The sequence below is a fragment of the Hyperolius riggenbachi genome, chromosome 3 (assembly GCF_040937935.1).
Source record: "Hyperolius riggenbachi isolate aHypRig1 chromosome 3, aHypRig1.pri, whole genome shotgun sequence".
Lineage (NCBI taxonomy): Eukaryota > Metazoa > Chordata > Amphibia > Anura > Hyperoliidae > Hyperolius > Hyperolius riggenbachi.
In genome coordinates this window covers 65,242,811-65,258,190 of record NC_090648.1, presented here as the reverse complement: position 1 = coordinate 65,258,190, position 15,380 = coordinate 65,242,811, and the positions used below count along the sequence as shown (strand labels likewise).

General features: G+C 42.4%; 1 protein-coding gene across 1 annotated transcript in view; it reads right to left on the bottom strand.

The window, feature by feature from the left end:
* PRKCSH (PRKCSH beta subunit of glucosidase II) overlaps positions 1-15,380 on the bottom strand; it is a 74,494-nt gene that overhangs the window by 42,107 nt on the left and 17,007 nt on the right. Inside the window, exons 3-7 of the mRNA XM_068274254.1 lie at positions 9,952-10,047; positions 6,369-6,426; positions 4,494-4,611; positions 1,657-1,786; positions 1,386-1,470 (exon numbers count right to left, since the gene is read on the bottom strand). Coding sequence (XP_068130355.1) covers positions 1,386-1,470; positions 1,657-1,786; positions 4,494-4,611; positions 6,369-6,426; positions 9,952-10,047 — 487 coding nt within the window. The remainder of the gene's footprint in view (positions 1-1,385; positions 1,471-1,656; positions 1,787-4,493; positions 4,612-6,368; positions 6,427-9,951; positions 10,048-15,380) is intronic.

The following is a 15,380-nucleotide window of genomic DNA, read 5'->3' as shown; positions in this document are numbered from 1 at the left end:
TTCTTACCTACTACCATCCTTCAGTAAAGTTACTCTTTAAAAGTAGATGAAGGGAAAAAAAAAACATTTCATAGAGGACATAACATGTAGAGAACTCCACCCCAAACATGTTGTTTATAGTAGAAAAATCAAGCTGCTGATCCCACATAGGATCTTTACTGCCATCTGTGATCTAAAGAAAAGAATTGCCAAGATCTCAGATCTTCATGTGAGCTGAATGCACTTCTCCATGCATACCTATAGAGGTCATCAGAGCTCTAGTTTTACTACACAGGCTTAGGGATCAATGAGATGCAAATTTATACAAATCTGTATGCTAATAACTACAGCTTCAAAATGGACCAATCAATTTAAACCTGGGTTTAAACTGGATTGGTCCATTTTCAAACTGCAAATATTTACATAAATTTACATAAAGCATTTGCATTTCTTTGATCATCCCTACACAGAATGCTCTACAGATAACAGGCCTGCTAGTCTCAGCAGCACTGAGGGAAAGGGGCAAGATGTGCTCCATTAGGACACACTAGAAAGCTTTCAGCAGCCATTTATGCTTTCTAGGAAACGCCTGTGATTGCAAAGGTGTTTTGCTGCTGAGAATGAATGGCTATGATCCCACAGGAGCGAATGCAATTTGCTAAAAATCGCTCTGCATGCAGCACTTTTATTTTTTAATTTTTAGAAATTTCTTAAAAGGACACATGAGCCCCCCCCCTCCCCCCAAAAAAAATAAATCCGATTTACATATCCCCTAGAAGCCTATGTGCCTCGTTGCAGCTCCCTTCTCTGCCAGTGTCCTGGGGTCCCCTCCCTAGAGGCCGCCGGTTACTTTCGCTCATGCTCTCATGGCCCGGGAACATTCTGCACAGGTGCAGCACTCCCAGCGCAGAACGCTCCCAGCCACAAGAGCGCAACCCCGAGCAGTGCATCTGCACACTCGCACATGAGCAGAAGCTGACGACCTAGGCAGGGCAGCAACCGCTACGGAGGGGACCCCAGGACACTGGCATAGAGTGGAGCTGCGTGAAGGTCACCTAGGCTTCTAGGGGCTGCAGGAAGCCCCAGGGAAGTAAATCTAATTTTCTTTTATTTGGTTCATGTATCCTTTAAAAAAAATTCAAAAAAAAAAATGCTGCATGCTGGGCGATTTCAGCAAATTGCAATGGCTTCTGTGGGATCATAGCCATTCACATTCAGCAGCAAAGTGGTTCACATACCTGAAGTGAGAACACACACATAGCATTAGGAGCTTTTCAAATCACTGGCAGTTAGAAAGTGCTTGCCGTATGAACCAGCCCCGACTGTATGGAACAGAAAGGATAGAAAGAGGGATTGGGAGGGGCATAACTATTTCCGAGGTAAACTCCAGGGTAACGCCCACTTACGTTCCATCCGAGTCTTCATCCAGCTCTGTGAAAGCTTCCTGCGATCTCTTCTTTTCCAGCGCTGCTTGCTCTGCTTCTCTCTTCTCTACAAGAGAGCAGTGTAAATGCTTCCATACATGCAGATACATTATTATACAGAGAAAGAGGGAGAAGGCAGATACATAATTACACAGAGGAAGAGGGGGGGGGGGGGGGGGGAAGGCTGATACATTATTATACAGAAGAGGCCTATACATTATTATACAGAGGAAGAGGGGGAGGCCAGCCTCACCTTCCCATGCCTTCTTGTGCGCATCCTTTGCTTCTATCTCTGGCTTCTCCACCTCCTCCTTCTTAGCCTTCAAAGCGTCCACGTCAGTCTGAACGTTCTGCCGCTTCTCGATCATCTCCTGCAGCCTGGCCTGCAACACACAGACAACAGATCTGTAAGCATCGGTCACCCAAACTGATCACTCATGTCTGCCTGACGTCTGTACAGGCAAACCCAGACCTACCCTTCTCCAATCAATGTTGGATTTATTCTAGGAATAGTCTAAAGCAGGATTCCTCCAGCTCTTCCCCACCCCTTAAAGAGCCAATAAGGAATCTCACCTGGCTCACACTGGCTTCGGCGCACGACGATCAGCACAAAACTAGGCATCGTAAGAGGAATTTGGGGTTCTGGCCAGACCCTGAATGACTTCTCCCTCCCTGTTGCTATGACTTAGAGGGGAAATAGTATTTAATGCCGCTGGACTTTGAGCAGCAGCAGGGTGCGCTGTCATTCAGCTCACCCTTCGTCCAGCTTACCGGTGGCGTACTAATTTGTACCCTTCAGGAGAATGTATTCATTAAGAAATAATAAATAAAAAATATTTATGGAAGTGACCGAGTTGTACTGCTCTGATTGGTTGGTCACAATTTTGTGAGCAAATCTCAGGTTTTGCCAGTTGTGTAGGCAGATCAGCAGATCAGCAGATCACAACCAGCCAATCAAAGAAGCAGTTGATTGACTATGACTGTGTGACAACCCCCCTCCCCCCCCCCCCCATATTCAGCTGTGTCTCTGACTATACAGCATCTTCACCTATTCCTATACAGCTAACACCCATAATACCCACTGCAACCTATTCTGTAAGTGCTGTTATGTAAAAAAAAAAAAAAAGACTACCACTGGTCACGTAGCACATAAAAACTGCATCTGTTGGCTTTCTGAGGTAGTGGCCAGGCAGCACCTGATCACTTCTACTCCGCAGTACCTCACAGCCTACAACTGTGTGAATGGACCCGTAAAAAAAAGGTCTGTCACTTTATTTTGCAGCTCGGACATCCCCTTTAAAGGACTCTTCAAGTGACAGGATATGGAGGCTGCCATATTTATGGAGGCTGGATAGTGTACTGGTTAACCTTCCTGGCGGTAACCCCAAACGTAGTTCGGGGTAAGCCGCGCAGGAGGTTTTCTCAGGCCCTGCTGGGCCGATCTGCGTAATTTTTTTTTTGCTGAACGCAGCTAGCACTTTGCTAGCTGCGTCAGCACACCGAGCGCCGCCGATTCGCCGCTATCCGCGCCACCGCAGAGCCCCCCCCCCCCCCTAGACCCCTGCGCTGCCTGGCCTATCAGCACCAGGCAGCGCTAAGGGGTGGATCGGGTCTCCCTTAGACGTCACGACGTCCGTGGCGTCATGGCGACGGGGGAAGCCCTCCAGGAAATCCCGTTCTTTGAACGGGATTTCCTGATCGCCTATCCCCGGAGGCGATCGGAGGGGCTGGGGGGATGCCGCTGAGCAGCGGCTATCATGTAGCGAGCCCTAGGCTCGCTACATGATTTAAAAAAAACAAAAAAAACAAAAAACCGGCAGCGCTGCGCCCTGGCGGTTTTTAATAGACCGCCAGGAGGGGCTCTGCCTTTGACATGGGAGACCAGGGTTCAAATCCTGGCTAGATCAAGTACCCATTCAGTAAGGAGTTCAAGGCAAGACTCCCTAACACTGCAGGGTGGCCTCTTGAGCGCGTCCCAGTGGCTGCAGCTCTTGAGTGCTTTGAGTCCGACAGGAGAAAAGCGCTATACAAATGTTCAAATTATTATTATTATTTCCTTTTAAACAATACCAGTTGCCTGGCAGCCTTGCTGATCTATTTGGCTGCACAACTGTCTGAATCACACGCCTGAAACTAGCATGCAGCTAATCTAGTCACACTTCAGTCAAATATCTGATCTGCATGCTTGCTCAGGGTCTATGGCTAAAAGTATTGGAGGCTTAGGATCAGCAGGACAGCCAGGCAACTGGTATTGTTTAAGAGGAAATAAACATGGCAGCCTCCATATCCCTCTCACTTGAAGAGTCCTTTAAAGGGAATGTCCGAGCTGCAAAATAAAATAAAATGTACTTACCTGGGGCTTCCTCCAGCCCCTTGCAGCAGACATGTCCCTTGCCACAGCTCCTCCCGCAGCTGCTGACTCTCGGTCCCCGATGGTGCAGTTCTGCACCTGCGCAGTACACTTCACACCATGTGTGAGTGATTGATAGTGGTGCTCGCGCAGGTGCAGCAGAGGATGACCTTGCAAGGTTGACTGCTGCACCAGCGGGGATCCAGGGCCTGCGGCTGGGGGAGGAGCTGCGGCGAGGGACAGGTCGGCTGCAAGGGGCTGGAGGTAGCCTCAGGTCAGTAAATGTCATTTTATTTTGCAGCTCGGACATTCCCCTTAATCATCCCAATAATTGCTCAGCTGATTCTCAGAAATACTGCAGTTGGCCAGTTTTCCTCATAGCAGAGTGTGCAAAAACTCCCAATAAATGTGCTACAAGAAAGTAATGTCAGTGAGGTCTACAGCCAGCAGCCATAATACACTACAGCCTGTAAGACTATATTAAACATAGATACCTAATTACAGTGAGCCTCAGCCAGCATCGCAGCCATGGTTACACGCATATCACATCATCTTCTGCTCTCTCAAGTAGGCCGGTTACCTAGAAGCCCTTCTGAAGGCTATAAACAAACACGAAGCCTACTAATTAGAATCATTCAGGCGTATTCTTCAGAGACATCACTGCTCCTCAGAGAGCCATGTGCCCAAAATGGCCGTCTAATGCGCCTGTGGGAGACGTTACAGCAGAGCCAGGGAATCACCTGTTTCTCTTCCCGCCCTTTCTTGGCTTCTTCAATAAACTTCTGTTTCATCAGCATTCCTTCCCGAGCCATCTCTGCCTTCTGTTCCAGCTCCTCTCGCTCCTTCTTGCCCATCTCCCTGACAAACAGAATAATGGTGTCAGTGAGGACACAAGGCAGACAGATATATTCAGCCTCATTCATCACTGTCTAAGGGAAGAACACAATGGTGGAATTCAGTTCTGGGCACCATATTACAGGAAAAATATTGCAGTTTTAGAGCAGGTGCAGAGCAACAAAATTGATACGAGGGATGGAAGGTCTCGCTTACCAAGAAAGGTTAGATAAACTGGGTTTATTTAGTCTAGAGAAAAGACGCCTTAGAGGGGATCTAATTAACATGTATAAATACATCAGAGGGCAATATAATAGCTTGGCGGATGAGCTTTTTGTCCCTAGGCCTTCTCAAAGGACTAGAGGACATGATCTGCGCATGGAGGAAAAACGTTTTAGCCATTTATTTAGGAAAGGGTTCTTTACAGTAAGAGTGATTAAGATGTGGAATGCATTGCCACAGGAAGTCGTTATGGCAAACTCTATACCTGCATTTAAAGGGGGCTTAGATGCTTTCCTTGCGTTGAAAGACATCCATGGCTACAATTACTAGGTAATGCCCAATGATGTTGATCCAGGGATTTTATCTGATTGCCATCTGGAGTCGGGAAGGAATTTTTTCCCTTTTGGTGCTAATTGGACCATGCCTTGTAAGGGTTTTTTGCCTTCCTCTGGATCAACAGGGATATGTGAGGGAGCAGGCTGGTGTGTACCTTGTTCTCTGGTTGAACTCGATGGATGTATGTCTTTTTTCAACCCAAGTAACTATGTAACATTTATTGCTGGAACTAGTTCACCATGAGCATAGTGGGTAGTCTGTAACTCTGGGTGTTTCAAGTCCTACCCCATAGAGCCACATTATTCCATGCCACGTCTGTATGCATGCTGGGTTAGTTTGGCTCTGTAATATTAACAAGCTGACATCATTGCAGTCCATCAAATCTGGAGGTGTGGTTATCAGGGACAACAAGGGATAATTTGCATATTCAGCAGTGATGCATTGTGGGACATCTCTTATGCTCACTCCAACCTGAATGATCGCAAATACTTTCTGTTTTAGGAAGACATTTCTGTTTCGCATAACATTTTAGTAAGAGTACTTTTTAGTCCAGTGTTCTTCCAAGGCTCTTTTAGCCTGGCGCTCCACCCAGCTAATTTTGGTAAGCACCCGGCGGCTGTCATCCGCTCTCCTCTTATACTGTAAGTAGAATTACACCGGCCCTGCACTCCCCCTCGCAACCCACCCAGCTACTTTTTCATGCCACCCGGCTGGAAAAAAAAATTCTGTGAAGAACACTGTGGTCCATTGTAGCCCTACACACTCCTGGGAGTTCTGGTTCACCATGGGCTTGCTGGGTACTCTAACTCTGGGCGTTTCAAATCCTACCCCATAGAACCACGTAAATCCATGCCATGCACTGATGAGGATCATAAAATCTGAAATAGTCTGTATGCTTGTTGGATTATTGTGGCTCTGTATAATTAACAAGCTGATGCATAATTGCATTCCAGCGGTTCCGGAGCTGTGTTTAGCTTTCAGGGACAACAAACGGATGATTTGCATATCCAGCAGTGATGCATCGTGGGAAACATATGCTCACTCCAACCTCAATCGCAAATACCTTCTGTTTCAAGAAGGTAAATTCCTGTTTTGCGGAAACTAGGCTCCTTGTTCTTTCAGCCCTCACAGAAATAGAAACACTAAATAACTGGCCCAGTTGAGCTCTTCCGACATCTTGATAAATAAGGCGTTTAGTGGCCTGCATGGGAGTAGAGTCCTACCTGCAGGTGTTCTGGCAGTGTGCCCCGCTGTTGTATTCATCCGTAGTATCGCAGCAATCTGCACAACACAGAAATGAAAGTCATCACCAACGCTATACTACAACTAGGGGTGGCCAATCAGATGCAAAACCAAAGCAGTATTGTGGAATTTTAAATGCACATTTACATAGCCTGAAAATGGACCAACTGAATGAAGCCAAGCTTGGATTTGATTGGTCCATTTTCAAGCTGCATAACTTTCGATTAAAGAGTTCTTCCCGAGTACAATAGAAAGCCTGCAATGTTAGCCTCTCTTTTACGGCTGCCAGGATCGGTGGTTGGTAGGTTTGAATTACTCACCTGCGGCCCGTCATTAACCCTTTAGCAGCCAAATTAGAGGCTTGCAAGTGCTCCTGGCCAATTTATTTTAGCCCTTTTTTAAATTTCTTATTTGTTACATTTTCCTGCTTCTAATTAGTACTGCTGTAATGTGTATTTATGGCCACTTGTCACTAGGTGGCACTGCGAAACAATTACAGAGGACTTCTGCTTTCAGTTCATATATTTTCTGCTAGTAGAGAGAGATCAAAGCATTCCAGGAATTTACAGCACAACAAGTTCTTCCGACTGAGGTCAAAAGCAGAGCGCTATCTCAACTAGATAACTATTAAAGCAACTAAAAGGGTTCATATATGACAAACTCTGCCGCTGGAGTGTTCAGCCGCTAAGGCGAAGCAGATATCGGTGAAGACTGTGGCACGTGGTGGGGGGTAGGTTTGTGTAAGGAGAGGGTTAGTCGATAGCAAAATATGGGTTAAAAATAACCAACATTCTATCAGAATTAACCATTGCTCAATAATAGAATATAGGTAATTGTACAGCTATATTCTACTGCCTGCTTTCCCCAGTGCTCAAATTATCGTGTGTCCTTTTTTACGCTTTTGTACGTAGAAGTACACAATTACTTTTTATGTTTTACTCATTTTGAGCGCCTCCTGACTTACATGAAAATTCTAGTCGCCCGTTTTGGAAGTTTTGTACAATTAACTGTTAATTCTTAGAGATGGACCACACTTGACCCAAGAGAAGCCCGATGCCCTGCATGGAGATTGAGAATCATCTTCACCTGCCATTACCGTGGTTGCCCATCTACCAAAAGCACTCATCTGCTTTGATTTCATCTAGTGACTCCCAGTACTGTATTATTCTCTTCTTTTTGTTTGATTGGGAATTAATAGAGAACCTGAGGTGGGTTCTGATAATGCTATCAGCATACAGAGGCTGGGTCTGCTTATACTGCCCAGCCTCTGTTGCTATCTCGATCCCCCCTAAGTACCCCCTGCGCTCTGCTATGCCCTCATAAATCATTAGCCGAGCTGTCGACACACAGCGTGTCGCAGCCGGCTGTCAGTCTCGGCGCTCCCCCGCCTCCTCCATAACTCCGGTCCCTGCCCGCGTCCCTTCCATCAGCGGGTAGGGAAGGGACGGTGGCGGGGAGTGGAGCTAAGGAGGAGGCGGGGGAGCGGCAGAGAGTGACAGTCGGCAAGTGAACAGCCTGCTGGCAACACGCTGTGTGTCGCTAGCATGGCGGTTTAGTTTGGGGGGCGGGGCAGAGCACAGGTGGGGCCTGGGGGGGGAGACAGTATAGTAACAGAGGCTCAGCATTATATGCAGACCCAGCCTCTGTGTGCTAATAGGATTTGTAAAACCCACCTCGGGTTCTCTTTAACCTATTTTGGTTCCTGGACGTAGAAACTACGTCCAGGAACCATGCGCGCTACCGCGCGCTCCCGCGGCCGATCGCGCGCGTGCACTCCCGGCCGCGGATTCGGTAGCCAGGGAATCAATGTATCGGGCTATGGTGCCCGATCACTGATTCCTCTCCCCCGCTGAAAAAGCGACAGCTTCTCTCGGAAGCTGCGCCTTTTCTGGCCGTTCCCTCCCCGATGCGCCACTCTAAGCGTGTGTTACGCTTAGAGTGACGTCATGTAAACAAACTCATGTCCGCCATCTTGTGGCCAAAAAGTAATACTACAACTGAAAATAAAAATAAATTAAAATGAACACACATTTACATTATAAATCTATTGTTTACCCCCCACCCTCCCAAAACTACCCAAATAAAATGTTTACTATAAAAAAATAAAAAAAATAAAAAAAAAACACATTACAATAAAAAAAAAAAAAAACATGTAAATATTTACCTAAGGGTCTAAACTTTAAATATCAATGTAAAGATGAAATATTTCTATATTTTTTTTATTTTAAACTTGTTAATAGATTGATAGATGCAAAATGGAAAAAAATGCACCTTTATTTCCAAATAAAATATTGTCACCATACATTGTGATAGGGACATAATTTTAACGGTGTAATAACCGGGACATATGGGCAAATACAATACGTGAGTTTTAATTATGGAGGCATGTATTATTTTAAAACTATAATGGCTGAAAACTGAGAAATAATGAATTTTTCCATTTTTTTCTTATTCTTCCTGTTAAAATGCGTTTACAGTAAAGTGGCTCTTAGCAAAATGTACCCCCCAAAGAAAGCCTAATTGGTGGCGGAAAAAACAAGATATAGATCAGTTCATTGTGATAAGTAGTGATAAAGTTATAGGCTAATGAATGGGAGGTGAACATTTCTCACGTGAAAACCACGGAACCTGAATGGGTTAAACAATACCAGTGGTCTGGCTGTCCTGTGGGCCTATTTAGCTGCAGTAGTATCTGAATCACATACCTGAAACAAGCATGCAGCTAATCTTGTCAGATTTCAGTTAGAATTAACTGATCTGCCGCATGCTTGTTCAGGGATATGGCTTAAAGTATTAGAGGCAGAGAATCAGCAGGACTGCCAGGCAACTAGTATTGCTTAAAGCAGGGCCGAGATGAAAAACTAACTAGAACAAGTAACGTGTCTATATATCTTACCTAATGTTTAGATAGTTACACAGCAAATCTAGCTGCAAACCGCTTCAATAGAATAGGATTATTTCTTCCTGTGATACAATGACAGCAGCCATGTTGTTTGTAAACATTACACACAGGCAAGCTTATCTGCATCTTCAGCACTCAGTCTGTGTAAAAAAAAAAAAAACTAATCCCCCCCCCCCCTCCTCCTCTGAAATCTCTGGCTAGTAATACCTCCCCCTCCTCCTGCCCAGACTGAGCTCCCATGAGCACTTGCTACTGTCTGAAAATGCCAAGGCTCTCTGAAAAACTGTGGGCGAGGCTTGTTTAGTTTGTAGGGAATTAGAGTAATAAAACAAAAAAAAGTATTTGGCTTGAGGAATGCCCTATAAATAATAGGAAAGGAACACAATTACGCAATGAGTAAAAGTTCATCTCGAATCCACTTTAAAAGGAAAGAAATATGGCAGCCTCCATATCCCTTTTGTCTCAAGTTTTCTTTACACTTTGGGGGGGGGGGGGGAGGGGGAGGGGGAAGGAGTACATTTCTCTATATAGTATCTGTAGACCCAGACTGAACGCTTTACATTACGGCTTGTCCAAACCCCTTATACAGGGATGGTTTTATGTCTTGGTAAAAGAACTCTCCAATTTATTTATATGTTTTAATGATAACGCCCCATACTCACCACAAACTCCGTCGTTAACTCGTGATGAAGGAATGTACATGGGTCTGAAGCCGGCATTGGTGCAGTGGAATTTACCATTGGAGCAGGCAGATGTACCTGAAGAAGAAGAGGAAAGAAGTTTTACAGCTGTGATAACATGTGACATATGACAACTGAAAGGCATACGGCACATCCAGACCAGCTGGTGTGATCGCTTCCTGCCATGCACTAATGAGGACCATAAGTACAAAACAGGTTGTCTGCATGTTGGGTTGATGGGGCTCTGTAAATGTATTAGCTTTAGGCTCTCTATATACCAGCAGTTCTGGGTGTGCAGCCTGGCTTCCGGGGGCATAAAGAGAGGATTTGCATATTCAGGAGTGATGCATCATGGTAAACCAAAGTTGCTCATTTAAAGGAGTGATAAGATTTATTTAATAGTCAGAGTTTTCTGCATAAACCAAGAAGGGTATTTTAGTATAAGGGTGTAACTTCCTACTGGATATATATACATTATGGTGACAAGGGGATTTGAGTAGACAGCTGATTCCCAAGGAACTAGCTGACATTAGAGACACTGACTAGTGATCTACTATGGTAATGCACTGTGTTTTGTATTTTTAGCTGTCACGTAAGCTCTAGCACTGGAATGTATAAAAGCTGTGTAACTTATTTTACGTGTTAGTAAACCTTCACTATTAGACACTCTATTGTCAGTTGTGATCCTTTACTCCAGGCCTGAAAACATGTATTATATATGTACTGAAAGCAATTGGTTTTGAATGTATTGAGATAGACTCTTACATTTCTTGGTGTCATGAAGTGAGATAATAAGAAGGGAGATCTAAGTGGAAAGGCTGATTATGGGTAAGTAGAAAATCTTTTCTGACTGCTCACATCAGTGTCCCCACATAGCTCCCTGTGTCTTTAGTAACGAACCCTAAATTTAAGGTGTGCTGTGGGAGCACCCAGTGAGGACAATTTGCGAAGGTGTGCTGAATGGGCACCCTGCGGAAAATATATATTTTTATGTCTAGGAGTCTCTGGGAGACATATGTAGAAAATTGTGAAGGTGTGCTTAGGTAGCACCCAGTAATGGATATACATATATTGTGCCACGTGTCTCTGGGAGACATATGTAGGAAATGCTTTAAAGTACATATATGATATTTTGTTGAATCTTTTTCTTGCTTCTAAATTACTAATGCTTTTTTCTTTCCACTATTAACACTTTGTAATATGTGACTGTGCATATATGTATTTTCTTTCACTATTGTGTTGATTGCATGGGTGCTCGCACCTGCCTGTTCTCTTGAATATGGAAAATTGACAGGTTTTTATCTGTAAGCAACATTATTTTTCTTTGTCTGAACTAAGATTCTACTCTGATTTCATCTGTGTTGGAAAGCATTGAACGGAGTTTACTTGACAAGCTGGTATTTTTTTTTTTTTCTTTAAGAGGTTAACACTTCACGTTGTTTTTCTTTTGTTTTTTCTGACCAGTTGTCATTTCTTTGCTTAGACCAAATTTTCTTTCTGCTTGTGTTTATTTTTAGACACACTATTTACCAGCTGCCTAAAATGTCTTCTGCCTTAAGAGATATATATATATATATATATATTTCTTCTTTCTTTGGTTTTTTGGTTTAATTGCTTTCACATAGGACTGAGATTTGAGTAGAATTCCACTCTTTGTGTATATACATATATATTTTATCTGCACATAGCATTGAGTAAGTTTTGTTATCTAAGCATTTTTTTCTTTTACAGGATAAGTAAGTATATTTGTAAGTATATGTTTTATTGTTCATCATTTTGCAAAGATTGTTTTGTATGTATATTAGGGAGTAAAGGTAAATGGTTATTTCATGAAATGTATTGATTGAACATAATGTCAACTTTTTGGTATTGGGTATCATATCTGCTTTCCCATTTAAAATTATATATTTTCAGTATGTCCACAATTTTATTTTGGGCCTACTAGGTTGGATATGTAATTCTCATATCTCTGTAAAGAATATGATAGATAAAGATAAGTAACATATATATAGCGCTTTTCTCCTGGCGGACTCAAAGCGCCAGAGCTGCAGCCACTGGGGCGCGCTCTATGGACAGTAGCAGTGTTGGGGAGACTTGCCTAGGGTCTCCTACTGAATGGGTGCTGGCTTATTGAACGGGCAGAGCTGAGATTCGAACCCTGGTCTCCTGCGTCAGAGGCAGAGCCCTTAGCCATTACACCATCCAGCCACATATGAGAAAGCATATATGTATTGTGATTTTAGTGTACTGACTATTGTAGTATCTGTATACTGTATGTTGTATATTATAGTTGTTGTGGCCACTATGTTTGTCTGGTTTTGAAAACAAAACAAAACCGTGTGGTTGTAGTTTGCAAGACAATGTTGTTCTAGCATAGGTGGCAATGTTACATCTAACAGTTTATGTATGTTGTCAGATGAATGAATAGACATATATCTGTTTCTGTTCATAGTTTCTTGGGGACTTTTCCCCTTACAATACTGTATTGTTTCCTCAGGACATGATAATGGGACACTAGAAATAAGCCCGGAATTGATAGATAGATCAAATATGAGTCGGTATTAGAATATCAGACACAGTATAAACAGTACATGTCATAAACTGGTAATCTATGTCTCCCATGTGTAAGTCCTGACAGATATGTATACCTTTATTGTTAAACAGAAACACATATATACATTGATAATAGCCATACATTTTATTATTCTAATGGATGACTGGTGTTTATGGTTCCCAGCGTAGGACAGTAATGAGCAGGTTAAAAAAAATAATAAATAAAATAAAAATAAAAAAGTGACCCCTCTCTCATAGATAATGTTTTTTTTTTTGGGATATACCCTGCTCTAATGATATCCTTTTGATTATTTCCAATGCAGTTTTATTTTATTTTACAACAATGGTGATTGGTTTACATTGCATCAACAATAATATAAATTACTTGCAATGTAGTTTAAAAAAAAATAAAAATAAAATAAAAACATGTTGTTTTGATATTAAATTAGCAAACTGCATGGAGTCCACTGACTTTGCTTGGATGATGCCAGGCGCTATACGTGTATGTTTTATTTTTGTTTTGTTTTTTTTTTCTCTCGGATCAGTTTTTTATTTTTTGTGCTGTGACTCCTGTCTGTAGCTTTATTATGACATACTCAGCTGTCTCAGCTCTCTCCCTGAATCAGCAAGTTTTGGAATGGACATGCGGCCGCCAAGTAAGATTTTATTTCCTGTTCCTCCCATTCATTCTGATTCATGGAGTTTGTGTTGGGGACATTATGCTGACTATAAGCCAACCTCTTTGGCTCCTCTTTCTGTCCATGGATATGTCGGTCTATCTTTTGTGGAATTGTGATGCTGTTTGTTACACTTATTCCCTGATGTGCACTTGTAGTACACATCTCAAATGTCTGCTCTAAGTTCCCTTGATATTTTCTCTAGACTGTGTGATAAGGGACATTTTAAGGATTAGTTCGCAGTCTAGTGCCGGGGTACGAACTGGGTAATGGTGGACGTAGTTACCTTTTCTATTCTGTATACACAGTTGTGTTCCTAAACTGGTACATTGGTAGATTATTACAAGTTTAAGTAGAATAAAAGTTTGCTTTCTTAACACGGAAAGAGTTTGCGATAATTCAGGTTGGAGTGAGCTTGCGATGTCTCCCAGTGCATCACTGCTGAATATATGCAAATTAACCATTGTACCCTTAGAAGCTAAACACATCTCCAGAACCGCTGGAATGCAATGATGTGCCAGTTTGTTAATTTGTACAGAGCCATAATAATCCAACATGCATACAGACTGCTTCGGATTGTTTTATCCTCATCGGTGCAATATCAGTGATATTTGGGAGCAGGATGACACTCATTGGCTCCACAATCAGTGCATGGCATGGATTAATTTGGCTCTATGCAGTAGGGCTTGTAACACCGAGAGGTATAGACTAACCAGCAAGCTCATGGTGACCCAGAACTCATTGGAGTGTGTGAGGGACTACAATGGTCCTAACAGCCCCCTTACTAAGATGTTAAGTAAAACAAAAGTTTAAGTAGCTCACGAGTCAAAGGAGCATGGGCACCTCTAGTTTAGTGGGACAATAAATCCTTTTCCTCCTGCTTTAAGGAAGGGTTAATTGGTATGCTATTTATAGACCCTGGGGAGCTGTAGACTACCTTCTGTTCCAGTCTGAGACATATTAACTCTTAGTTTGGAGCTAATGGCTACTTTCCGTTACAGAGGGTCTGGTAAATCAGTGTTTTTCAACATTTTATTGGTATGTGCCCCTTGACAAATAAATATTAAATCATGGTACTTAATTTGTTCTACTCAATTTTCAAACATTTACTATTGCTTTTAATTTAGCTGACATACTAGTTTGGTGTTGTCTAAATGCGATTTAATATTTTCTAAAACACTATTTTTGATGTTTTGTTCACTATATCAAGCCTCAGTTCCCCCTGGCACCATCAGCAGTACCTCATGTAAGAATCTAGGTGGTACATAATGTGTGTGCTGGGAGATACTTGTCATAGTGTTGTGTTTGGGTGCAGGTCGCTACTCCACACCACTAGTGCTGGTTTACCTATGTCATCAATGCTTGCGATAAAAAATAAATAAATAAATACAGTTTGCAGATCAGACAGTCTGTGCTGCAAGGACTGCTGGAATAGGAGTTTCTGATCAACCATCCTGATAATGTTTTTCTCGTACCATCAGTTGATCAATACCTTCTGTACAACAGTCATTAAGTCGGTCATTATCTAGTATTATAGTGTGGTGTGATTACAAAGCTGTATTTTGTTGGTTTTAAATAGATTAGGAATAGTTGGAATCTTCTCCAGGTTTTTATTGCTGTTTGTGTCTCTGCTGTGAAAAATTCCAAGCATTCCCATCTCCTTCTTACTATGCTAGATTGAAAGCCTTGGTAATTGAGGGTAGTTTAAAGCAAGGGGTCGGTCAAGTGACCTGACAGGGGTTCTCCACTCTTCCTACTGTTTTTAAAAAAAAAAAAAAAAAAAAAAAAAAGGGGATGGAGTGGTTAGTTATGTTTATTATTGTAAATTTTTATTATCAGTCTGAGCATATGTTTACCTTAACTAGAAACATGGAAGAAAGTCCAAAACTATTGACACAAAGATATTGAATGTTCCTAAGAAATGTCTTTGTGCCAATGAGTTTTAGGGGGATGCAAATATTTTTAATATAAACTAAATGCTGTCATTAAGCTAAAAACCAGTGATTTGATTTCTTATTCCGTGAGACATACTGTAGGCAGAAAATGTATGTTGCAGTATAATTAGATAGGAGGTGAGAGGTTTTATGGAAATATCCTAAAATCCTGAAAGGTGTAAATGTGCAGGTTGCTTTTTATGAAATCTGTGTTGGGGAAGTGATAAAGACGTTATTAAGCAAGGCT